Genomic DNA, 27,080 nt, shown 5'->3' with positions numbered 1-27,080 from the left:
AGGGAACTATGTTCAATATCTTGGAATAACCTTTAATGAAAAAAATTATGAAAATGACTATATGTATGAATATGCATGACTGGGACATTGTGCTGTACGCCAGAAATTGACACGTTGTAATTGACTGTACTTCAATTTAAAAAAAAAACAAAATAGATTTCCCTACAAGGAAGCTGACTGGAATTGAAACAGCAGTGGTCACTAAGATGCTATCCAATGAGTTGACCAGGGTCAGGAGAACTAGAGGCAAATATATGTAGAATCACAGAGTCTTAGGGTTGGAAAGATCCCAGAGACTTTCCGGGGGAGGAGAGTCCCTTCTGCGTTGCCCCAGTGCTGTACCTTTCTTGACTTCCATGCTTCTAATCACAGGGCACTGGTTCCTTCCCGCCACTAGAACCCATTTGTTATCAAACTGCTCCTTCCTTATTTTTAATTTATTTCCCTGGAAGTCCTACCCATTGGGCTTAATTTATGACATCTTAAGCCACAAAATTTTTAATTGAGTCCCCTTGCTGCACGACAGCCCCCCAGACCCTTGCACCCAGCAGTGTCACCCCTCCCGAGTCCTCTCTTAGCCCTACTTTTCTGCCGATGATCCCAGCAAACACAGCTTCCTTCCAGCCACCTCCTTCAGGAGACAGAATAATTTCTCAGTGTGCCCGGGCAGCAAAGCAACGCTGAACGCATGATCTGACTAACGAAGAATAATTAGAACATTTCTTTTCCGTGATCTGTTTTTCTATGATTGCAGCCTAATATCAGGTTAACGTTTTTAGCAGCCGTTTCACCCTCCTGGTGCCTATTTAAAGCTCGTGGTCAATTACCACCCTCTACATTGGGTATTGCCAGAGTATTTCCCCGAGCTGCATGTATGCCGGTGTGTTGAGCTCAGACCTCCTGGCGGATCACCGGATAAAAAGGCCTGGTGGTGAACCTCACTCTGCTGAACTCTGCGATGAGTCCAGTGATGCGGGAGCCATGTGGCAGCCACCCTGTGCTCCTCGTCTAAAGAGCTGTCTATTTATAAACCCAGTCTTCTCAAAGGACCTCAGGTGATCAGGCTATGTACCTTTCTAGAAGCTCATTTTCATCCACAACCTTCCCTTCCTTTTACCAAGTACTCACACTCTAATACCGCCTTCCAGCAATCAAATGCCCACCTAATTCATTTCCCTTTCTCACCCCCAGGTTGATTGAGCTCTTGGCTTTTTTTTTTTTTTTTTTTTGATTTTTAATAGCTGAGCAGGTTAAGAAACCTAAGCCCTCTCCACTGCCCAGAGCTCCGCCCTCTGTCCCGGGGTGGCCTGGAGCTGAAGGCCAGAGAGGAAGAGGAGGGCTCTCACTGCTGTCGGGCAGGCGTGGTAGCCAGTGGGGCGGCAAAGGGTGACTCTAAAAATTGCTGCTGCTGCTGTGCCTTGTCAGGTGGCTGCTGGTGGCTCCCCAGCGGATTTTTCCCTCTCCACACCACACCCCCTCTCTCCACAGATTGCTTCTCAAAAGGAGTCTGCTGCTGAATCTTCATCATCACAAGTCGGGGACGCCACTCACACAGGAGGGTAAGGAGCTGGGGCCACAGTCTCCAATCCTGGTCTCGCAGATCCCGGGGTGTGTACGGGGTGGCATGTAGGGGAGAGGGTGGGGTGTCTGCGTGTTTGCGGTCGTGGATTCATTTCATCGAGGGAGGTCTACGGGGGGTCAGATCCTCCTGCCCCCGTCCTGAAGTTGAGAGCCAGAAAACATTTTCTTGAAATCTAAGGAATGTGTTAGATTAAGAAAATGTCATTATAATAAGCATGCATGATAAAGCTGCTTTATAAAAGCATTAAAAAGTATTTTAAAAGCAATAAAAAAAATTACTTGTAATTTCTAACAATAATTTTAAGTCTCTGAGCCTAATGTAGGTTTTTCTTCCTCTACTTTATAGAGAAGTGGGGGGAAATCAAATTCTTTGGTTTTGTCCATAAAGTTTAGAATTCTGTCTCCATTTTTATCTGGAATCATCAGGGACATTTAGTATCTGAGAAGGTTAGAAAAATGTAATCAGTTTTATTGAGACTGGTACAAATAAATTAGGCAACTCTTGGAATTCCCAGAAATATAACCTATTGCCAGGATAGAAATCCTCCTGCAAAAAAAGAACAACTTTGAATTGAACTGTAAAACAAGTTTTTGTTCCAAATGTGCACATATGGCCATACTGACATGTTTTATGCTAGAAATCATTTTGGAAATGAAACAGTAAAGTGGAAACCGCCACCCACCCCCCCACCCCCCTTAAGTTGGACTTCACTTAAAATGGCAAGCGGCAGGGGCTGGGCTGTTTCTATTCCGGGAGGCAGGCTGACGACCGGGACACATGCAGTGGCTGGAATGTGGCAGGGATAGGGAGCGGGCCCAGCTGACGCCCCTTTGGCAAGAAGATGTTCTGGGATCCCAGCTGGTTCTGGCCTAAGAGTGACAGTGACACTTTGGCACACATGGCTTCTTAGCTTGCCCTGGGTAGAGTCTCTCCCAGGAGGCCAGGGTGGAAGGGAGCAGGAAAGAGAGGGCTCCTAAATATAAAGTGGCAAAGCTTCTCTGCGAGCGGGTCTAGGACTTTCCAGCTGAAATCTGTTTCAGGCCAGGAGGGACTTGAGTGTGAGCCTGTCTCGCAGACTTGCCCACCCACAGAAGAGGTAGCGTTACGTTCCCATGTCTTGGTTCTGGGTCTATCTGAGGTTATGGACCTTTCTGTGAACCCCTGAAAGCTCTGGGCCCACTTTCCAGAAAAAATACACATAAACACATATGCACAACATGTCTTCATAAGATTCCAGAAATTTTCATGGAATTCATGGACTTGCCTGAAGCCCAACCCAGAAAAGGGTTGCCAGATAACATACAGGACACCTAGGTACATTGAATTTCAGATAAACCACAAACCAGGTTTTAGTATAAATATGTCCCAAATACTATCCGGGATATACTTAAATATTGACATATGACTCGTGGATTTTCTGAAGTTCAAAGTGATCTAGAGATCTTTTATTTTTTATTTGCTAATTTTGGCAACTCAGACCCAATGCACGACTCCCAGGGGAAGACTCTCTGTCTCTGTTGGCTTTTCGTATCTGATTGTGATTTGATTCTAGGGTTCTAAAGGGCCATATTGAGGGGAGAAGCGAGACAGACCAGATTTTGACAATTCTGACAGCAAAAGCCATCTGTTTATTCTGAACTCTTTGAAAATTTTAGGACTGAAAGGTACATATCTCCTCATCTGACAGATGATTAAGCTGAAATCCTAAAAGGTCAAATTTTTGCCACAGGTCCCTGAGATGGGGAGAGTAAAATGAACACCAAAACCTAATTTTTAGTTCTGTGACAGCCAAAGAGACATGCGTCTTACAAACTAGATTTCCAGCCTCACCTCCCACAACCTTAACATACACACCCAAAAGGCTAGGAAGGAGAAAGCTATTTTACTAAAATTTGCAACAAAACCAAAAAACATTTTAGCCCTGGGTCCTCACGTCCTGTATCTAGGTCTGGAGGACAGAAGCTGGCTTCATGTATAGAGTTTGCACGCTTTACAGAGAACGGGCTTCTAGCCAAGTTGAGCCCTAAGAAATTGATAATATTTGTCTTTTTATATTCAACCTAACACTTAAAAGGAAGTGTCCGAGTCTCTGATCACCCAACTCACGCAAGACTTCCTGGAACCTATTTCTACTTGGGGCTGACCCAAACCATTGGCGTTCCATAGCCTTCTTACCCCTAAGAGAATAAAGAAGCCAGCCCACAGGCCCTGATTGTCCCCAAACAAATGTGTCTTATATTTAAAAGGGCAGGTCTTTTATTTCACCGTTTGGAGCTATAAAGAACCCTTTCGTGTGCTCCGGATCCAAACTTCGATTTTATCCACTTGATTGCACCTCAGTCGGTCTCCATCTAATGCAGGGAGGAGCTAACTTTTTCACCTGCTACAGATTTTAACCTGCCCTGGATTTAAGGGCAAGATGGGAGCGCAGGGTTCAATCTGCGTGTGAATCTTTGCTCAACTACATGTTGCCTGTGCACTGTGTGACCCTGGATGCATTTTTTAAATATCCTGTTCACTGTAAAATGAACATAATGTTATCTGCCTTTTAGGATTTCCATGATGCTTAAATTAAAAAAAAATAAGATCGTGCTGGGTTCAGCACACAGTAAGGGCTCAATTAATACATAATAATGAATACTTACTATCTGAGGTAGAAATGGAGGTAATTATTTATATTTAATACATAGTCCAGTTTCATGCTTGGTGATTTATATTTAGGAATTAATCATTAACATACTTAAATCTGAGTTGGGTTTCAGGCAAGTCCCTGAATTTCATACAAAAGATGATGAAAAATGTGCAGCTCCCATAACGGCCCAGGTGTGGAATACATGACACGAACACCCTAGAAATGACACCAGAGCCAAGATCGCTGGTGGGCAGGGGAGGAGAGGGTGGATTGCACCCCTGGTGTCCCTCTGCCCAGTTTCTGATGGGCAGCTCTTCCAGGGGACCCGAGAGGCTGCCGGGGCGATGGCGGACAGAGCAGAGCGGGAAGAGGGCTGTGGGGTCCACGAGCAGAGAAGGAGAATTCTCTGGGCTCCCTCCGCAGAACAAAGGGATAGCTCCAGCAGCACAGGGAGCCTTCTACAAGCTTCTGCCCCTGTGCTCTCTCCTCTTTTACTCAAAAAGGGAAGGGACAGGGCTCTGGCAGTGCCCCCAAATAGCTGCTCATCCCATTACACACGCGCAGCTGCCGTGGCTCGATCTGCTCCGTCCAGCGCGTCCTGGCACTAGGGGTCCCGGGCACCTCTACAGGTCTCCTCTCTGATCCCACGGGGAGCAACTCATTAGAGCCCTCTGGGTAGGGAGGAGGGATCAAGCCCTTCCTGCTTCAGGAAAAATGGAGAAACAGTCTTGAAACTGTTGGAGGCAGCTCAGCAAGGCTGGTGTCCTCACCACGCAGACCTCGACCGCAGTCAAAGCCCTCCCTGGGGTGTGGGAACCATGGTGACTGCCCAGCTGCCAAGCCCAGGGAGGCCCGGAGCCGCTGGCCCCAAGGCACTCACTCATCAGAAAAAGAGAAAAGCTTTTAAAATAGCAACAATAAGTAAAACCCTCATCCAACTTTGAGTTGATAATACTGAATCAATAAGAATGGAACGCTTTCAAAATTGATCACTGAACACCTAGGTTATACTCCGGATGGCAGAGGACCGTACACATGCAACTCACCGTTGTAACCTCTGCCTCTTCCTCGCAGCCACGCTCTGACAGCACCGTGACCATCTTTCGGGATCATTTACAGTACGAGCCCGGGATGCAGAGCGAACATATGTACAACTGTAAAAATTACGTATCTTATAACTGAAAACACAGTGAGAGTTCCTGTGCACATTGCTTTGACTACCTTTTCACACGTGACCTCAGGACTGAGGAAATATTTCCGTTTCTGTGAATATTCCATTTCTTCCTAATCGCCCTCCACAAGCCCCCAGCATCAGCCTGGCGGCCCAGCCCCATAACCAGATGAGTGAATGGAAATGAAATAAACTGCTCCTCCTTCCCTCTCATGCATGCACTCCTGAGGCTGCCCTCTGGTAACTTCTTTTCTTTAAGGCTGCCTTTGCTTTGATTGTAGAAAAATGCTGGTGGGTCACGCACGTGGCACGCTGAGTGAGTGTGAGTGTGTGTGCACCCGGTGATGCGTTAGACAGGCCCCAGGGAGGGACCTGGAAGGTTAGCAAAGGCTTCCCCGTCTGCCTGATGAGACAGGGCCTCTGGCTTTGATCCCCCACGAGGAGGGAGCTGGTCTTCCCTGCAGAAGGGCCCGAGGCACACGCTGCGGCTGCCCAACCATCCTTGAGGGCCTGCAGGCCTCCTTCAATTGAGAAAAGCAGTGGTTGGAGCCCTGTCTCCCTAGGGGACGGAGGAGCAGGACCAGGGGAAGAGCATTTACCAGGATGCAGGAGGTGGTGAGCATCTCCGCAGCCTAAAGGACCACACCAGAGCCCGGCCCTGCTTCCGAGGAGCGATCCTGCTCCCCAGGCTCCTCCAGGGGGTCTGCAGTATGTTACTGGAAAGGCGGCACAGATTGAGAACACCTGGGCAGGTGGGTGGATGCCTCACCTCTGAGGTGCAGACTTAGGATTGGGATGGAATGGCAGCTACTAGTAAAGAAAGACTGAATTTATGAGCAGATCTGGGAAAAGATGACCACCAGGAAGTGGTCTGCAGGCTCCAATTTCAATAGTCTATTAAATCGTCTCCTGCTTCTAAGAGCCAGAGAAGCCAGTTACCTTTACAAAGTGATTTTGAGGGCTCTAAAAGCCGTCTCTTCTTAAGAAAAATATATGTACATTAAAATATTAATAATGTTTAAGATTAAGTAATTTAGTTTGACTAATGCTAGTCAATAGTCTTTCAATAATAATATAATATTCCTTTAAAAAATATTATGTTCCATAGTGGAAATTGTATGTGAGTCATGGGAGGACACTGATTTTTTTAAAAAGCCACCCCAAAACGTGCGTATCTGGGAGAAAGAGTAGCTCTGCCCATTGATGAATTAGCCTGGATCCTGTGTCACCCAGCAGGGCTCTGGAGAAATGGGACAAGGGAAGAGAATGGGGACAGAGGGTCACGAGGGTTTCCATGGGAACACCAGGGCAGCAGGAAGCCCGACTCCGGAGGAAAGAGAAGGCGGCCACAGGAAGTAAGGGGAAGCAGCCATGGAGGAACTGTGACTGACTTCACTAGGACCTCAGTGTGCCCTCTCCTTCCTGGAGATTTCTTACCCCTTCTCCACTGCACACTGACTTACCAAGTCCAAGCCCTTCCTGGCATCCAGCATCCTTTATGCATTGCCCTCATGTTCCCTGCCCACCTGTCCCCCTCACTCCAGCCAGTCTGCGCCTCCCATGCCAAGTCACACAAGAGGCATTTCCCCTGCTTTGAAGGCCTTCCCCCTCCTGTACCTACACCTCTTAAAAACCTTTCTTTACTGAAACCAGCAAGAGTCTTGTTACCTGCAAACCTTCCCATCCTCTCTCTACCCCAGCAAAACAGTTCCTCAATTAGGATTCTTAAATCCAGGCTCACAGATTCAATGTGTTTCAGATAATCTGTTGTTTTGCTTCTATAATCAATGTCCTGCGGGGGGTGGGGCATAGCTCAAGAGGTAGAGCGCATGCGTGGCATGCCCGGGGTCCCTGGTTCAATCCCCAGTATCTCCTCTAAAAATAAATAAATAAATCTAATTACCCCCCGCCCCCCAAAAATTTTTTTTAAAAACCAAGGTTTCTAAATTTCCAGGTTTACTCTTATCATTCAAATCGAAGTTAAAAATAATCTGTTCTTCAGCCTGTGTGATTGCATGAATTCCACTCGTCTCCCTGGCGTTTTCAAAAATCCCTTAGAAATGTTTACATATTCCAGAAATCTCTCCTGGCTGCTGCTGGCCTGTCCCAGGTCACCTCCTGATTCTCATGACTGCAGTTCCATTGGTGGCAGCTTCCACTGATTGGCTTCACCCCAGAATCACTTTGTAAAGGTAACAGGCTTCACCTTAAACGGGTTACTTCCTTTATTCCCAAAGACACAGCTAACAAGGAGTTGTTGATTTTATTGAAAACAATTCAAAATTTTTGCACATTCACTTTTGGCAAGATCCTAAATACTGTACAGACATTTATCTCACTAAGCTTTCACGGACAACCCTACAGGCAGGCACCATTATGACCTTTACTTTAGAGGTAAGTCAGTGGAGACTCTAAGAGGTTAGCAGTCTATGGAAAGCCACATCTTCTTGTATTTTCGTTATTATTCCGTTTGAAATCCTATCTATCTGATTTCCCTTGAGATTTCTTCTTTGACTCATGGATTATTTAGAAGCATATTGTTTAATTTCCAAATATTGGTGGTTTTCCTGGATAGTTTATTGATATTAAATTCTACTTCAGTTCCACTATGATCGGAGAACATATTCTATATGAGATGAGTGCTTTTAAATGGACTGAGACATGTTTTGGGGCCCTGCATAGGCTCTGTCTTGGTGATGGACCATGTATACACAAGAAGAATTTCTATTCTGCAGTTGTTGGATGTAACGTTCTAGAAATATCAGTTAAGTCAGGGTGATTAACAATGTTCAGATGAACTCTACCTTTATTGATTTTTTGTCTAGCTGTTCTGTCAGTTGCTGGGAAAGTTATAATTTTCAAATATAACTGAGGCATTGCCTATTTCTCCCTTTAGTTCTGTCACTTGTTGCGTCACATATTTCGAAGCTCTGTTATTTACACAAACACATTTAACTGTTACATCTTCATAAGGGATTGGCCTTTGTAACATTGTATAATTCCCTCCTTATCATCAGTTTTTTTTCTTAAAGTGTATTTTATCTACTGTTAATATAGCCACTCCAGTCTTTTTAAGTCTGCTATTTTCACAGTAAACCTTTTTCTACCAATTATTTTTTACCTATCTGTGTCTTTATATTTTAATGAGTCTCTTGTGGGTAGTATGTATTTGGGTTTTGCTTTTCTTATCCGTTCTGACAATCTGTGCCTTTTAATTAGAATATTTCATCCATTAACATTTCATATAATGATTAATATAGTTGAATTTAGGTTACCATTAAATTATTTGTTTTCTGTTTGTCCCCTCTAATTTTTGTTCCTCTGTTCCAACTTCCCTGCTGTCTTTTGAATGCATTTACATTTAATCTATTGGTTTTTCAGCTCTACTTTGCATTCTTTACGTGGTTGTTCTGGAGCTCTGCTGTCCAATACTATAGTCATCCGTCACATGTGGCTATTAAACACTTGAAATGTGGCAAGTACAAAATGAGATGTGCTGCAAGCATAAAATACACCCTGGATTTCGAAGACTTAGTATGAAAAAAAGGAATGTAAAATATCACATTAATAATTTTATTGCAGTTATATGTTGAAATGATATTTTGTATATATTAGGTTGAATAAGGTATATTATTAACATTAACTTCATCTGTTTCTTTTTACCTTTTTAATGTGGCTACTGGAAATTTTTTAACTGCTCATGTGGCTCATATTATATCTCTGTTGGATTGGACAGCACTACTCTAGAGGTTACAATACACAAAGCTAAATTTTTACAGGCTATGTAAGTTATTGTACCACTTCACCTAAAATACAGAAAACTTGCAACTGTATAGATTCATTTAGCGCCATCACCGCCTCCTCTATGCTATAACTGTCTTACGCATGCATCTACATACATTATGAACCCACGGGACAGTGTTATCATTTTTGCTTTGAAGAGTCAAATGTATTTTAAAGAGCTTTATAGAAAAAATTATTCTTTATAGTTATCATCTCTGATGCTCTTCATTCCTTCCTGATGATTTAAGCTTCTACTGGGCTCCTTCTTTTAGGTTCTTTCTTTTCCAGAATTCCCACCTCACTTTCCAGTGGACGTGGTTGCCACAAGCTCTGTCCTCTGGTTCGTCAATGCAGCAGCATTTTCTGTTGGAGATGCAGCTGCCCTGTGCGGTACCAAGGGCAGCCTACTCATAGCCAGAAAGCCACCTCTCCCCCCAAAAGGAGGTGGAAGGGGGGAAACACGTTGCTGTTCCTTTTTTCCAACTCTTGACTCTGTTACAAAACCATTTTTTTTTAAACTCCCTAGCATCTCTGGATAGTTTTCCCTATTTTTCTCCCCATTCTTGCCACCACCCCACCCCCATTCCCACCCCCCACCCCCGCTTATAGGTTCTATCTTTGGGACCATCTGTCAGATAGGAACTTCACTTGGCTTTTTCACCAGTGGTGGAGCCAAGAGCTACTACTCAAACCCAGGCAGTCTTCTTCAAAGGCTGAGGTGTTCACAACTCTACTACGTGAACTTCCTAAAGGCAAAGAGCGAGCTAGTTGGTGATTTATCAAACTTTATTAAGGATGCTTGAGAATACCTCAATTAAAGACAATATAAGAGAATTACAATGTAGAAAAAGGAGATTTTTAAACTGGATATCAGACATGGGGGAGGGTATAGCTCAACTGGTAGAGTGCATGCTTAGTCATGCACAAGGTCCTAGGTTCAATCCCCAGTACCTCCTCTAAAAATAAATAAACCTAATTACCTCCTGCCCTCAAAATAAAAAAAAATAATAATAATACATTTTTTTAAAAAGGGATATCAGATATTGTTGCTCTTAAGAGTCTACTAGCCACTCCTTTATTTGGAATTGTCTCCTTCACCCCAGCATATCATTAGATTTTTGAGGCTGGATCCTCTCTTTTCTCCAAAAACTTTCATTTCCAACAAAAGAAACAAACCAAAAAAAATTAAAATCAAAGTAATATTAGAAGAATGACATCCTGTCCCTAGGACAAGTATTTTTCAGTGTAGTTCCAGTTGTTAAATACTGAGATCCCTCTGTTTTTAAACTGGAAATTCTACTGAATTTAATTGGAAATACTGAATTGGAAAATGGCCAATGGCCCCTTGGCCCGCCCCGAATCCCTGCCACCCCTCTAGCCCTCTCCCAGGTCGTCCTGTACCTCACTCTGATCCAGCAAATGAAGATTTGCACAGAGTGCCCCAGGGGTGGGGCTCTGAAACCCAGCTCCGGAGCTGGGGCATGAATCCACACTAAGTAGGAGGTGACCTATTTCATCAGTCATTGAAATATCCACGCAATGTGCTACCAATGAAATGCTCTTTTAATAATGGATAAACAAATATTCAGCATCAAAGTCTGAAGCATTCAGATGACTCCTCAGGTTCAAGATTTCCTCCAATACAGTAAGTGGTTACAAGCCCTGTATCTACGTGAGTCAAAAACTGACCCTGGGGGTTCCTCCCGGAGAACAGACAGGGCTTCTTCCAAAAACACATTTGTGCCCCTAGTGGTAGAAACTGATGGGTATTTTTTTTTTTTTTTTCAAGTTACTCTGCCATACTTTCCTACTTTCTCATTTTGTACTTGTCATTTTCGTCTATCTAACGTAAATTACATGTTATATTGCTCCATCCTTCCCAGGACAATGCTGCCCACATGGCAGTAGGTGTCTGGTAACTACCTGCTGAACAAAATTTTTAAAACATTTCCCCAGAGAAATCCAACAAGGGGACACTCACCACATAAGCCAAATGCATTTGAAAATTAAAATGATGGTGGGTTGAAATCTATTTCACAAGGTACGGACGCATGTGGGCTTGCTGCCAGGAAAGAATGAGGAAGGACACGGGTGCTACAGTCTTGTAAACTGTTTATAAGTTTATATATAAACAGATATAAGTGATAGATGTGAGATAGCATGACAACTAGAGCTTAATGAGGAAGACAAAAGCCCTGGCAAAGAGACAGATTGTCTCTGTTTCCTACCGACCTGCTACTCTCCATCTACATGGAAAGAAACAGGAACAAACACAATAGAGAAGCTATGGAACTTTTAAGAACATATATTCCAGTAGATACACTGAAGACCTTCAAGGGGGATCAAAGCTAAGTTTTACCCCTCAGGGTGAGCTCAGCGGTGAGACTTAAAACACACACACACACGCACACATCCCCACCCACACCCCACATCCCCCTCAAAATCTATAAAACACCTAAACAATGTCCATCAACAAGAGAATGATTAAGTTTTATATATCCTTACCGTGGGATTCTATGCCGCTATTATGGAGAATGAGGTAAATTTATGTCTGTGCTGACATGGGAAGATGTACATGAGAACACCTAAGTGAGAAAAGAAAACTGTTAAATAATATAGCATAAACTTGTTTTGATATTAGTTCTCTGATAGTGGTGTGCTGGAGCTGACTTGTTCTGGCTCATGAGAACCAATTTACATTTTCAAGAATTTAGCGAGCTGGTGGTTGATAGCTTAAAACCAACCACAATGAGTATATTTGTACCAAAGAAATCAGCACCTTACAAATAAGGGCTTTTTCTCCCCCTAGAGAGTTGGTTTACCAGCACACCACTGCTCAAATTATGCAGATACAAGTTTGCATAAGCATATACAATTATGTGGAGTGATATATAACAAACTGTGAACTGCTGAATCACACATACTGATTTTGCAACTTAAAAAAATGAAATAAAAGCAATACCAGTCATTTTACAAGAAAGTGAATGCTACCATATACTATATATATACAGTGGAATACTGCTAAGCCATAAAAAAGAATGAAATAATGCCATTTGCAGCAGCATGGATCAACCTACAGATTATCATATTAAGTAAAGTAAGTCAGACAGAGACAAATATCATATAATATCATTTATATGTGGAATCGTTTTTTAAAAAGGTACAAATGAACTTATTTACAAACCAGAAATAGACTCTCAAACATAGAAAACTAACTATGGTTACCAAAGGGGAAAGGGGTGGGAGGGTGGAATAAATTAGGAGTTTGGGATTAACATATACACACTACTATATACAAAATAGATAACCAGCAAGGACCTGCATAGCACAGGGAACTATATTCAGTAGCTTGTAATAGCCTGTAATGAAAAAGAATCTGAAAAAGAATATATATGTGTGTATGTATAACTCAGTCACTTTGCTGTACACCTGAAATGAACACAACATTGTAAATCCACTATACTTTAATTTTTAAAATTAGTGAAATTTAAAAAAAAAGAAAAGAAAAGAAAAAATGGGAGGAAAGAAGCAGTACGAGTAATGTTACAAGAAAGTGAGCGCTATCATGGCGGCAGATAACATCCACTTGAAAGCCCCAGTGTAGCATCTTCTGATGACTGTGTTCAGTTTTTAAGGGCTAAAATAATGTAACCTGCTATGCATTTATTTGGTAAACTTAATATATTTCAAGTCTACATTTGATATTAGAGCTGTTCAGAGCTACATTATAGAGCTAAATCTGCAGTTCAAATAGGTTTAAAAACTGGTTCAAATATCTATAACTTTAATAATAGGAAATTGTTACTGTCCTTAATATGTGAGCATCCATAAAAATATATTCTAAGAGGTACATTAGTAGATTTAGAACTTTAGTGTCAAAGCATAAAAATGGTTTTTATTTTGCTAGGCTGCTAAATTATTATTCAAAAGATTGTATCAATTATGCTCCCATCAACAATACATGTGGAGTACCACACCAATATCTGATATTCTGAATATTTTAAAATATTTTAATCATTTGATAAGCAAAATTTGACCACACACACACAAAAAGGATCCCTGGGTTTCAGATGATTGTTCCCTGATTATTATTAGTTTAGCTTTTTAAAAATTTAACTGTTTGTCTTTTATTTTCTGTGAACAGCCTAATGACTTGGTCATCGCATTTGCCCATTTTCTAGTCAGATTACTTTTTACTTATTAATCATAGGAGCTCTTTATATATCATGTTAACTTCACTTTAACCTTTTATCTGTCAAAAACATTACAAATATTTGTCTTTGTAGTTTGATACTTGTCTTTTAAATAGTTGGTATTGTTTTATAGATATGTTTTCATTTTTTTTAAATATTCAGCTATTTCAGTCTTCTTTTATAGCTTCTGGATTTTATGTTATGCTTAAGAGGGTCTTTCTTAGTCTAAGATTTTTTTTAAACTACTTTGTTCCAGTCCTTGTGTAAATTTGTGCATGTGAATCATTTAGATATTTCATTCATCAGGAAATTATTTTAGTGACTATGTAGAGGAGAAATCACATGAAATAATACATTATTATCCATCAACTGTTAGCTGCATTTATTCTAATATATAGTCTACACTTAACATGAATTCCTGAATTTTAGTATTACAGTATTTTACTGAGAAGAACTTCAGAGTAGTTATAATTCACTTTTTCCTGAAAGTAAACTAAGTCCTTCCAAGGATCTTTAACTATTATTCCATAATTACTGTACACAGCTAAATCAGAGAGTATTTGGTCATTTCTGCTGCATTAAATTAGTTGGCAACATAGCTGTCGAGAGGTATCATTTGGTAACATAAATCTGTCTAGAACTGTCTTCAGTAATTGATGCTGAAGTAAACTGTCAATATAATGTGCATCTAGTTTAATGTAAATCTAAATTCATTTTTGAGAATTAACCAACTTACATTATGACATTAAAAACCTACTATCTTTTATTATAACTTTAATTTTTAATTGAAGTGTAGTTGACTTACAATGTTAATTTCAGTGTACAGCAAAGGGATTCAGTGATACATATACATACATATATGTTTTCTTTTCAGATTCTTTTCCATTATATGTTATTACAAGAAATTGAATAGAGTCCCTCCGTGCTATACAATAGGTCCTTGTAGTTTATCTGTTTTACATATAGTAACAAGTGTCTCTTAATCCCCAGTCCCTAATTTATTCCTCTCCACCCTTTCTCCTTTGGTGACCGTAGTTTGTTTTCTATGTTTATGAATCTGTTTTTGGTTTGTAAATAGAATCTGTATTCAAAATGTATTCAAAAAAGACTACTATCTTATATAAAAGGAAAGTTTCTCAATGTGACATTTCAAAGTCCAAAACACGATTAAAATAAAATCATGCCTTTTTTTTTTTTTTTAGCAAGCTCTTGACTGTGACATTGTGTCTGCCAACATGGCCCCTAAAAAGAAGACGGTCAAAAAGAACAAAAGTGAGATCAATGAGATGACCATAATTGTAGAGGACAGCCCCCTCAGCAAACTCAGTGCTTTGAATGGGCTCCTGGAGGGAGGCAATGGCCTTAGCTGCATTTCTTCTGAGTTAACGGATGCTTCTTATGGCCCCAACCTCTTGGAAGGTTTAAGTAAAATGAGGCAGGAGAGCTTCCTTTGTGACTTAGTCATTGGCACCAAAACCAAATCTTTTGATGTCCACAAGTCAGTGATGGCTTCATGCAGTGAGTACTTTTACAACATCCTAAAAAGAGACCCCTCGACGCAAAGGGTGGATCTCAATGACATCGCACCGCTGGGCCTGGCCACTGTCATTGCATATGCCTACACAGGAAAGCTGACTCTCTCCTTGTACACAATAGGAAGCATTCTTTCTGCTGCTGTTTATCTTCAGATCCATACCCTCGTCAAGATGTGCAGTGATTTTCTGATACGAGAGATGAGCGTTGAGAATTGCATGTACATTGCTAACATTGCCGAAACCTACTCCCTGAAAAATGCAAAGGCAGCAGCCCAAAAATTTATCCGGGACAACTTCCTTGAATTTGCTGAATCAGATCAGTTTCTGAAACTTACATTTGAGCAAATTAATGAACTTCTTATAGATGATGACTTACAGTTGCCTTCTGAAATAGTAGCATTCCAGATTGCAATGAAATGGTTAGAATTTGACCAAAAGAGAGTGAAATACGCTGCCGATCTTCTGAGCAATATTCGCTTTGGTACCATCTCTGCGCAAGACCTGGTCAATTACGTTCAGTCGGTACCAAGAATGATGCAAGATGCTGATTGTCATAAGCTTCTTGTAGATGCTATGAACTACCACCTACTTCCCTATCATCAAAACACACTGCAGTCTAGGCGCACGAGAATCCGTGGGGGCTGTCGTGTCCTGGTCACCGTGGGGGGCCGTCCAGGCCTTACTGAAAAGTCCCTTAGTAGAGATGTCTTGTATAGAGACCCTGAAAATGGATGGAGCAAGCTTACGGAAATGCCAGCTAAGAGTTTTAATCAGTGTGTGGCTGTGATGGATGGATTTCTTTATGTAGCCGGTGGTGAAGACCAGAATGATGCAAGAAATCAAGCCAAGCATGCAGTCAGCAATTTCTGCAGGTACTGGCTCTTTTATTAGGAATGGAAATGGTTCTATATTATGAGGACATTGCCCTGACATAGAAGTAAATTAAACTAACAATGTCTATTAGCTTAGTTCACTGGCTTAGTAAATCAATAAAAATAATGCCACATTACATATACAGAGCACTTCACATTATACCAAGTGCATTCACATATATTAGGCACTCTACATTCCTGAATTAGCCTATGAAGTGAGTAGGGAAGGTACGGTGATTCTGATTTTCCATGTGAGAAATCTGACACCCAGACAATTTATACCACTAGAAAGTGGAATTCACATTTCATCATTTCTAGTCAGGGTGCTCTTCACAATACCACTGCCTTTTTGAAAGAAACTGGGTGCAAATTTAGTTTTTATCACTAAGTAGTAAGAAAGATTTAAGTGATGCAAAGTTTTTTTTTTAAGTGACAGCTACTGATGACTGTCAGACTCATAACTGGCAAACAGAATGAGATCATTAAAAATGTGACAGCTAAATTAATTTAAAACATATATTTAAAACTGAATCCCATTCCCATTTTTGATGCATTCAAAAAGTAAAAGCATAATAAATCCTGCAGAAAATGGAATTCAAATGCATGTAATTTTTGTATATTACAATAAAAAATTAAACCTCCATATACATAAAATGCTCAGAAAGTTATGTTTCTGTTTTGGTAGTAGCACAAAATCAAACATAACTTACGAGCAAGACCTGAAAATTTGCATAGTAAATCATTAAAAATTATATGTATGTGTATCATTTAAACGAATCCAAACAATTAATTGATTTTTAGCCTTTAACTAATAACTATGGTTAAATTTTGATGTGGAGGTCAAATGAGACCAAAACATGAATGCACATCAAACAGACAGAGTCTGTTCTGTGTTTACAATACTCTGAACTATAGAGACAGGAAAGCATTAGTTTACAATGAGTGCTTGCTGTCCGCCTGCTGATAACTGTTAGTACTCAAGCCACCTTTTTTGCAGTGTTAACTTCAGTGCTTACGGTATAATAACTGTAATGTTGAACACTGAAAAAAATATATCCCTAAACTAAAAAAAATCGCGTCTACTGAGTGCCAGAAAATAGAGAAACATCAAAAGTTAAGGCTTTGTTGATGCCTGTGGACATGAGTCCTATTGCTCTCACTCTAAACAGATGATAGAAGACTCAGTGACTTAGCTTTTCTGTTGCAATGGCCCGAAGTGTATGAACAGAAAGGGTTTCTGAGAAATGGAGAAACCCAGTTAGCCAACTTTTATCTTAATTAAGCTGTGAGAATGAGCTGGGGGTAGTTGGTGTTTGAAGATTTGTGAAACAGACTTTAATGTGGTCGTGCTCCCTTCTCTGATTCCACCAATGGCTTCCACCCCTCCCCCACGTGCGCATCCCCTAAATCCTACGGGACGCTGGATATCGGAATATGGAGGAAAAGGGGACTGGAGGTCGGTCTCTGTGTGATGGTCTCCAAGCGGCCTGATCAAGGAAGGGGTTTTATAAATGGTAGGAGAGGGAGTCACCCAGGCCTGCCTGGCCTTTCCCAACACGTTTTTCCTGGTTGAGGGCGAATTCGCAGGCTCCAGGTGAGAAGCTGCGCCGGGTCCCCGGCCTCCTCGCAGGGAGACTGTGGAGACGCCCACGTTCCGGTTGGGGGCATCACGTGGGTTCCCCCGCTACCGCCCCCGAGGCTGTCACGCTTCCTCTGCCACTTCCAGGTATGATCCCCGCTTCAACACCTGGATCCACCTGGCCGGCATGACCCAGAAGCGCACGCACTTCAGCCTGAGCGTCTTCAACGGGCTCCTCTACGCCGTGGGCGGCCGCAACGCCGAGGGCAGCCTGGCCTCGCTCGAGTGCTACGTGCCCTCCACCAACCAGTGGCAGCCCAAGACGCCCCTGGAGGTGGCGCGCTGCTGCCACGCCAGCGCGGTGGCGGACGGCCGCGTGCTGGTGACCGGCGGCTACATCGGTGGCGCGTACTCGCGCTCCGTGTGCGCCTACGACCCGGCCCGCGACGCGTGGCAGGAGCTGCCGCCGCTGAGCACGCCGCGGGGCTGGCACTGCGCGGTGGCGCTGGCCGAGCGCGTGTACGTGATGGGCGGTAGCCAGGTGGGGCCGCGCGGCGAGCGCGTGGACGTGCTGACGGTGGAGAGCTTCAGCCCGGCCGCCGGCCAGTGGAGCTACGCCGCGCCGCTGCCCATGGGCGTGAGCACGGCCGGCGCCTCGGCCCTGCACGGCCGCGCCTACCTGGTCGGCGGCTGGAACGAGGGCGAGAGGAAGTACAAGAAGTGCATCCAGTGCTTCCACCCCGAGCTCAACGAGTGGACGGAGGACGACGAGCTGCCCGAGGCCACCGTGGGCGTGTCGTGCTGCACCCTCGCCATGCCCAACCACGTGACCCGGGAGTCCCGCGCCAGCTCGGTGTCCTCCGTGCCCGTCAGCATCTGAACCCGGGCTGGGGGTGCAGCTGCGCGTCGGGGCGCCCCTGTGGGCTAGCGGAAAGGAAGATATGTAACATTTACTACAGTGGCGTCTTCAGATCCATCGAGGCATCTGTCTTGATGGGTTTCAGTTGCTGGTCTGGCATCATCTACCTCTGTCGATTTTTTTTTTTAAAGCAAAATACAGGGCCATAGCCAACAAAGGGAAGAAGCCATTTATCTCGGCGGCCACTGGGTGGCAGACAGAATTCGCGGTAGGCGCTTCCATAAGGGCATCTTTCCCAGCGGTAGAGCGGTTCCACCCACATCTGAGATTGTGCTGCTACACTTTAGTCCACACGAAGCTTATGTGAGTAAGAGATTTCACGTACAGTTTATTATCCTCTTTTTTTTAAGGAAGTTTGAAATATTCCTTTATAGGCTTTATTTTCAAATGGAAATCTGTCTGCATCCATAAGGACTTAAGATTTAATTCTGTGTTTCAGTGCAGTTTCTTCTGTACCCTACGCCTGAGTAAAGGATTCTGAAAGGCATCCCATGAAAAAAGTCGTAAAGCTTAAGACAAAGTCTGACTGGAAAGTGACGGGGATTCCACCCCGGGGCTGACAAGCTGACGCTTTGGTTTCGGGGTGACTCCCTCCTCTAGCGTGCCTCAGGCCCCAAAAGTATTTCCTATCATAAAATCCTGTTCTCAAAGAAGGAACTGACATCAGTCATTTAATTTATAGTGTAATTTAAATCATTTTGTTATTTATCCTAGAAGTATTTGCACTTTATCTTGGTCCCCTATGAAAGGAATTGCAAATATTACCCTCACCCTAAAAACTACACCAAATGGTTAAGGGTAACCTTGACCTTCATGTAAAACCCCCAGAAGAACCCCAAATAAAACTATGGCCATGAGGAGCATTAACTTAAAGCTTATGTGGACTGAAGGCTGTACAACCCATAATAATCATTTGATTTCTTCCACTCATTGAGGGGTGAGGACGAAGGTAATATTTGGGAATTCTTGGATTTGGCAATAGCGAGGTGAATGGGGTCTCCTGTTGATAAATGTTATTGTTTACCATTTCGTATCAGTCCTGATTTCTTAATCAAAAAACCTAACACATTCATTTCACACATAAATGTTAGGATCATATATACCCATTCTATTATATATTTTTAAATTTCATCTGCTCCCAATTAGCTTTGCAAATTAAAGTGTATCCACTCTATATCCTTTTTCCTGTATGTTTGCCAAGTTTTGGAGCAAGGGAGTGATGGTAGTAAATTATACATATTTTCCTTTCTTATAATTTATCTTTTTATTCTTTGATAGTTTATTTGTTTTGGAGAGGAAGGGCCTATAATCATGGGTTATGTGCAAGCAGATTTTGAAAAGCCAACTATTTAAATGGTTACACATGAGACCCATGGCAATATAACTGGGTTTTCATTCATCCCATCCTCTCCCACCTTGTATAGATAGGTCATTGCTGGAGTTACAATATTTATATTTAAAATATTTCATTCGAACTGTGAAAAGTGGTTCATATAGTACACTTCGTGGAACAATTTTATATCATTGCCCCTTATGAAAAGTTCTATCTCTGGGTATTTAATGGTAACACCCAGGGAAAGGCTAGAACACTGTGGGTTGAGAACAAGACATTATTAATGTAAAACCTCTGGGCTGGTTCCTCACCCCATGCAAGGCATGAGGAGCCTCTCCAAGTACAGAGCAGATTTGTTTCTTGATTCTTTATTGGCCCAGGTCAAAAAATAAAGCTGCATGAGAAACTAGTTTGTGGAGCAAGTTACATCACTGAGCTCTCAAGTCACCAATGTACGACCTAATGTAGACTTTCTCCCTGCAGCACCACCAGTAAAATTAACTTCTCGTTTTTAATAAGTTATTTTGGCCACGACTTCCAAAGCCTATGTGAGGGTGATCATGACATCTTTTAGTCTGGTACAAATATATATTTTCATACAATTGAGAAGCCGATAGCATATTGTTAATTGCAAGAGAAAAAAAAGTGATGTATTATGGATTACTGATCATACGTGGGCAGATAGACATAATTCCTTGATGCTCACCCATAGCTGCGTCTCCCGTTGAGATCCTAGAAGTCTTGTGAAGTAGAGGACCTAAGGCTGGAATGAAATAAAAATTCATCCGTTGTTACATTTTATCATGGAAGAAGGAGGAACGATGCTGAAACGAGAGAATTTTTCATCCATCAGAGCTTGCTAAAATATGGTGTGCAAAAACTAGGCAGTGGCTTTCTGGAGGTGAACCTGGAGATGTGTTAAAGCTGGATAAATCATTCGAAATGACCATTTACCGTATGTTCTACATGGGTTATCTGAAGACTTAGAGCATACAAATATCTGGGTACCCAGGTTCCCGGGAGCACTGCTGTTACATCTCCTGCTTCAACAGTTAGGTCAATAAACCAAGACCAACATGAATTTGGAATTTCAGAATTTCTCAAATGACAGATTGGTAGGGATCATGAAACCTAAGGGTTGGTGAAAGATTTTCATCCTGGAACATCCTGCACGAATAATTGAAAGACATGAAAAGATCTGGAATCAAAGTCACGTCTGTCATCTTCCACAAGGAAGTGAAACACACTCTTTGACCCCGCTGTTGAAGCAGTTGTTCCTGGAAAACGTGGCGATTTCTCCATGTTTTCCAGCTGAAAAAAATTACTTCGTTTTTTTATTACGTTTTAAGTTTACATTCAATCACAGTCCCAAGTCTCAGGATCCAACCCTGTACCTCCTTGTATTTTTCTCAAAGAAAGGGGCTTGTTATTTTTGTAAGACCAGAGTCCTGTGATTAAATAAAAGTACAGGTTCAGCATATCCAAGAAATAACATGTGACCCAGCAGAATAATAAAACTCAAGCTCTTTTTCTCTGAAAGGGCCAGAGACCTGGTGTGAAAGTGTCCAGGTAGCCAGACTGTCAGGTAGTCTGTCCGTTTTTAGTTAGGCTCTTGGTGCCAAGTTATTATCCCTAATGCACTAACTAGTTGCTTTTAGTGGCGCTGGTTGCATTTTAGTTTTACTTCCCATGTTGTAAGAATGGTTATGAATCGAAGGTCATTGCTGGTGCAGATGAATATAATTCTAAACAAGGATCAGATGGCAGTGGGGTGTTATGAGCGAGCAGGTACGACTGAGGCAATAAGGATGTGAGGATGTGCTGGATGGTACTGTAATCTAAGGCAGAGCAGCAGTTACAGGAAGTGCATTATACAAACAGGTGTGTAAATAGAGGTTTGCCTGGAAATATGTAAGTTTTGATAGGTTCTTTTTTTTTTTTTTTTTTTTTTTTTGGCTGGTTCTCCTGGCCAAATATCTTCAGAATTCATCTGAGTGACTAGGTAAAAAAATCACTTCATTTAATTACTGTTTTCCCCAAGTTACAAAGAAATGAATTTATGTAATCTACTCTGATGATGCTTCTGAATTCTCCTCCGAACGAGTCTTCTCTGAAGGAGGTACGACCCTCCCTACCCCAGTCACTGATGGACATTCTCTCTAGCACATGGTGGCATTCAAACGACTGATTTTTCAGTATTTCTTCTCTTACTTCAAAAACAACAGACTAGGTTCCTGAACACTCCTCTGTGGTAATTATGAGAACTAAAGATTCTCAAATATTCACGATGTACCCTCCAGCACATTCCGAGGGTAAAGTCCATTTAAATGTCCCTCTCGGGGTATTTGAAATAAAATCCCTGTCTTGAATACTCCTTAAAAATCTCTGTATTTATTCAGCAAATTTTGGCTTAAATTTTCGGTTGCTTAAAACATTCTTGTACTACAGAAGGAACAACAAACTAAAAGAAATGTCATGTTTGTAACCTCCTCACCATCAATAAAGCTGTATTCAGGAAGGACTTAGTGATCGAATGTGGGCAGTTCTGAAGTGTCTTTTCTGGGATGGTTGGTGGGGTGGGGTTCGTGGGCTTTTTTTCCCTCTCTATTTAGTTTTCATGATGATTCACCTCAGCAAAACCCAACAAAAAAGGAAATGACAAATAACTGAAAAGCTGTCCTAATAACTTGAAGATTAACGGGAAAAAAAGTATAAAACATCCATAGTGACTTGCTTTGTAACTCAGACAAAAGCCTCGGTCTGCCTCTCAGTCCTGACGACAGAGAAGGCATGTAGATCAGGTGTGGCCTCTGGTCTCGGTTCCACCCTGACCACAGCCAACCTGGTACAGAGTCGGGGTCATTGTTTGCCATGAAACCACTTTTTAGAACATGAAACTGTACAGACCAACCCTCACGGTCTCCCTCTTCCACCTTAGCGTCCAAATGAGCAAATGAAACGTAGCCAGCCTGCGATGCTCAGCCTCTGGCCTGAGTTAGTCACTTGAGGCCATCTTCATTATTTCTAGAAAATTCTAAATGTCAGTGATACTTTTTCTTAAATGTCTCCAAGCCACATGACCACGTAAAGAGATTGGATTGGCCTCCAAACAGAAACAAAAGCCGAGTTTTGAGGATCTGATTCAGGGGCCCCAGAGTTCCTTCAGGTTTTCTTTGAACTTCCCTTTGGGGTTACACTCCCTCCTGCATTCACATAGCAGCGATCTAGTTCACGACACATGTGGAATTATTTCATGACACTGAAGTAATGCCTTTGTGTGTCTAAGGAATAACCATTTTGCACATGCTGTACTTGGTAAGCTTGGGAGAAAGACTAGAGGTGAAAAGATCTTCAAACCCAACTGCCGGCTTCCCTCCCATCAAGGCGGTGTGGAAGCACAGGAGAAGGTCCACTTCAGGACAGGGAACAGGCCTTGAGGGAGAGGGGAGATCCGATCTGCGGCCCCTGGAAACACCCTGCTCGGTTGGCCTCTTTGCTTTCCCTCCTGGCCACATTCACAGTCAGTCGGTGAATGCAGGTGTGGAATGCATTACTCCCCATGTAACACCAACCTTCCACCCAGCTTCAGACCAGACCTGCTTCTTAGGGAGTGGTGCGGACGGGGAGGCACTTTCCCTGAGCCTCTGGACGGACACAGCAGCCTCTGATTAGTCTGAAGACCCCAGGTGGCTTCTTCCCTCATCCCTCTCAGGGAAACGCCTGACTCATCCTAGAGAATCTCCCATTCAGACCTCGCCTTGATGCTCCACCACGGCTGTAAATTGACTGCAATCTTCAAAAAGATGGTCTTTTAAATGACCGTTATTTAGCCCAGAAGGGGTGACATACCAAAGTGGAAGAAGCAAGACCTTGATGACAGTACCAAACATTTCTCCCCTCTCCAGCCCCACCCCCCATTGCAGCGTGTACCCAGAGGAGGGACGGTCCAGTGATACGAACGGAGGACCTTCGCCCTCCACCTGGCTGTCTTCACCTTGTGCTCCCATTTAGGTCCTCACCACAGGCTCCACGTTCGGAAATTCTCCTTCCATCTTGGGGACGCCTTTACCCTCAGTTAGAAGGGGAAACCGAGCAGGCTGTATCTTTGGTGGGTCAGGTGTGGAAGCGATTCATGTCCCTTCACTGCATCACTTTGGCCAGAAGTAGGCGTGTGGTCCTACCTAGTCGCAAGGGAGTTGGGGAAAGCAGTCCTCCCATGAGCCCAGGAGGAGAAAGGAAAGTTCTGCAGCGGTATCTCTGCACAATGAATGATCACGTTTTGGAAGCCCCAGCTCTCCTCTCCCTCCCGGCTTGCCCACCGAGCAAGGCGCTTCCCAGGCAAGCCGCCTCCCCTCGCACGCCCCCTCGGCACCTCCCCGGCCCCTCGCCTGCACTCAGCTCCCCTCTTCCCCCTTGCTCTTTCCCTGACAGCGCCTGCAGCCTTTTCTCAGTTCAGGGCCCCTACAGGGCTACAGCGCACATGACATATGTTCTGTTAAACGTTGAGGATTTGCATAAATCTCACGGAAACCCATCTAATACCAGAATTGCCCCCCTCACCTGTCCCTCCCTGGGTCTTCCTGTCCCTCTGTTTCTAGAATGCTCTAACCTCTTCTTGATTTTTACCTCTTCTAAGACAAAATTGACTGTAAATTAGACATCGATGACTAAACTCCTCTCATTCTAGCTGTACAAGAAGGTTCCCAGTGTATGATGGTTTTGGGGGGAAAGAGGACACATTATGTACAGCCTACGAGAGGAAAGAAATACATGCATCGATTCTTCTTTTCTCTTTTTGTGTTAGTTTCAGGTGTATAGCAAAGTGATTCAGTTACATTCTTTTTAAGATTCTTTTTGTAATTTTATACTTCTTTTTAAAAAATTTTGTTGAAGTATAGTTGATTTACAATGTTAGTTTCAGGTTTACAGCAAAGGGATTCAGTTATACATATATGGACTTTTTTTTTCAGATTCTTTTCCATTATAGGTTATTACAAGATACTGAATATAGTTCCCTGTGCTGTATAGTAGGTCCTTGTTGTTTATCTACTTTACATACAGTAGTGTGTATCTGTTAGTCCCAAACTCCTAATTTATCCCTCCACACCCGATGCATCAATTCTTAATCACCATCGCAAGAGAGGCCCCCTTAGGGAGAGAGGGAGAAGGAAATTGAAATGGTTGTAGTCTGTCCCCTAAGTCTTCTTCCTTAACCTTTATGAAGCTTTCCATCTATTGCAGAGATGGACGCTGAGAAATGTTTTATTCTATCACAGTTCTGCATATGAGTAACAAAGTTCTGAACGCAAAAAGAATCCTTGTTTAGCAAATGTTCACTGGTCGTGAACTTGCACCAAGCAGGCTGCTGTAAAACCATCGTGAACAAGATGCTGTGTTTCCCCAGGGACAGAGAAGAGCCAGAGTCCCCATGGGGTGACTCTGATGCCTGAAGCACACGCTGAGATCAGACAGAGCCAATCCTACAAGGAGCAATTAAATTAATAAGCATTTGCTTCTTGCCAAGTTTTCCGTTCCCTGGGTCCTGTGGGGAAGAGAAAGGTAAACCCAGCTTAGAGCTGCACTCAAGGAGCTCAGACGTGGTACAACTGAGAACATTTGGCTTCTGATCCTGCTCTGTCTTTCTCTGCTCTGCTCTGTGCTCTGGGAGGCTGACCCGCAGGGACTGCATCACCCGGACTCAGACTCTTGGGCCGAGAGGTTCTGTTTGTCCGATGAGAGGCGTCAGAGAGGTCAGAGGGCAGAAGAGAGTGGCTGGGGTATTTCTCTCCTGTCCTGTCGGCGCTTCGGCACTGCGCTCCTGGCCTTGGCTGCAACTCTGCACCTGCAGTGCCCGCCAGGGGGCCCCTCCCCTGTGGGGCCGGCTCTCGCTGGGCTCACATCCCCACGCCACAGTGACCACTTCTGGGTGTTCTCTCCCTGCTTTGTTGGTGGGCTGCCGCCCCTTTTAGAACATGTTCTGTGGGTTCTGGCTGGCAGAAGTCCCACTGAGACGGAACGAATTACTCGAGACTCCGTGGAAAAAGTCAGGAGAGCAAGAGGGTGTCGGGAGCCAACTCCACGAGCCTCTCAAATGCTCCCACATTTATTGTGTACAATCAAAGGAAAAATCATTAACAGTTGTGTGACGGGATGCAGGAATTTAGGGAAAGACAGGATGGGATCGAGATTGTAGAAGTCACAGTGAGTACAAAGGCTTAGTTTATCTTTAGGGAAGATATGGGGAGAGAGCAACAAGATACATTCTTTAGATATGTTAATTACAAAGTGGACCACCAGACCAGCCAGTTCCTAGTTTTGGGGATAAAAGACTATCTAACAGCAGGCACGCCCAGCGTTTATAGCTGAGGGCCTGGGTCGTTGCTTTGCAACCAGCAGAGTTATCTAAAACCTCAACTATGCAAGCGAGGCATTGTCTCTGCTTTTTATGGCTAGGAGACAGGAGTGTGGACGCAGAGGTGCCTGCTTGCAAAGCATTTACTAAGCACATTTGTTCTTCTTTAAGGAGACAAGTGGCTGGGGTCTGTTACAATTTGTTAACCCAATCATGGGCTCCCACAATGTTCCTTCAGAGCGAGGACCTTGTCTGTCTTGATCACTGCTGTGAACGTCCGGTGTCTAGAACAGTGCCTGGTGTACAGCAGGGGATCAGGGCTTCTTGTTCAGTACACGAGTGAATGAATGAATGAACGCAATAACAAAACCATCATGACTTACTGCTTGCTAGATTCCTACCCCAATATCATTCATTTATTTAATCAATAAATGGTTACCCCGCATCTGCTACAATCAAAGCACTTTCCGTCACCCCGAGAAGAGGTGAACATAGTTACATATCCAGCCCTGACAACCAGGGCTTCTCCAAACTAGCTGCAAACCAAGAATTCCACACCGCGAAGAAACATCACAGGTGAAAGGAATTATCCAACCAAAATTTACTCCACATTCACTTACTTATTTCTGAATTTCTCAGAAGATTGATACTATTTCTACAGTTATTTCCCCATTAAATTACTTTCTCTCTATAATTGCCAAATCTTCAAAAGCAGGTTAGGACTAGTTTCAGCAGTTCGCTGGTAAGAGTTTATTTAGTGTTTATGATATATAATATATAATGTATAATATGTAACATTAAATACTAACATATAATTATGTGTAATTTGATAGAATGTATTTATGTTTATATGGTTACATGTATTCTGTCAAATGATGTGTATATGTGAATTTAAATATATACTTTATTATATTTTATATATGGATAGATCTATATATATTTATCACTAAACAAATGCCAGCTAAATGCTAAAACTAGTCCTATATATAGTTATCCATATATATATACAGCTATGTTGTTATGGACTGAATGTGTCCCCTCAAAATTCATATGTCGAAGCCCTAATGTGATGGTATTTGGAGGTAATTAGGTCCTGAGGGTCAAGCCCCATCATGGGATTGGCGTCCTT

General features: G+C 42.8%; 1 protein-coding gene across 2 annotated transcripts; it reads left to right on the top strand.

Moving 5' to 3' along the window:
• The first annotated feature begins 828 nt into the window (after positions 1-828).
• KLHL31 (kelch like family member 31) lies at positions 829-22,133 on the top strand. 2 transcript variants are annotated; one of them, XM_006182382.3, is made up of 5 exons: positions 829-1,055; positions 1,489-1,559; positions 7,463-7,577; positions 14,564-15,768; positions 17,495-22,133. In XM_006182382.3, the coding sequence occupies exons 4-5, from the start codon at positions 14,597-14,599 to the stop codon at positions 18,225-18,227; spliced, it is 1,905 nt and encodes a 634-aa protein (XP_006182444.2). In that variant the 5' UTR covers positions 829-1,055; positions 1,489-1,559; positions 7,463-7,577; positions 14,564-14,596; the 3' UTR covers positions 18,228-22,133. The 2 variants fall into 2 exon arrangements, with proteins under 2 accessions (XP_006182444.2, XP_032319196.1); XM_032463305.1 differs by lacking the exon at positions 7,463-7,577.
• The last annotated feature ends 4,947 nt before the right edge of the window (positions 22,134-27,080 follow it).

Source organism: Camelus ferus, chromosome 20 (genome assembly GCF_009834535.1).
Source record: "Camelus ferus isolate YT-003-E chromosome 20, BCGSAC_Cfer_1.0, whole genome shotgun sequence".
NCBI classification, from domain to species: domain Eukaryota; kingdom Metazoa; phylum Chordata; class Mammalia; order Artiodactyla; family Camelidae; genus Camelus; species Camelus ferus.
The sequence above is the reverse complement of the archived record's forward strand: the minus strand, read 5'-3'. Positions and strand labels throughout refer to the sequence as shown.

Coding starts and splice junctions, on each gene's coding strand:
- KLHL31 (XM_032463305.1), top strand. CDS start 14,597: ATGGCCCCTAAAAAGAAGACGGTCAAAAAGAACAAAAGTGAGATCAAT. Junction 15,769..17,494: donor GCAGTCAGCAATTTCTGCAG/GTACTGGCTCTT, acceptor TGCCACTTCCAG/GTATGATCCCCGCTTCAACA.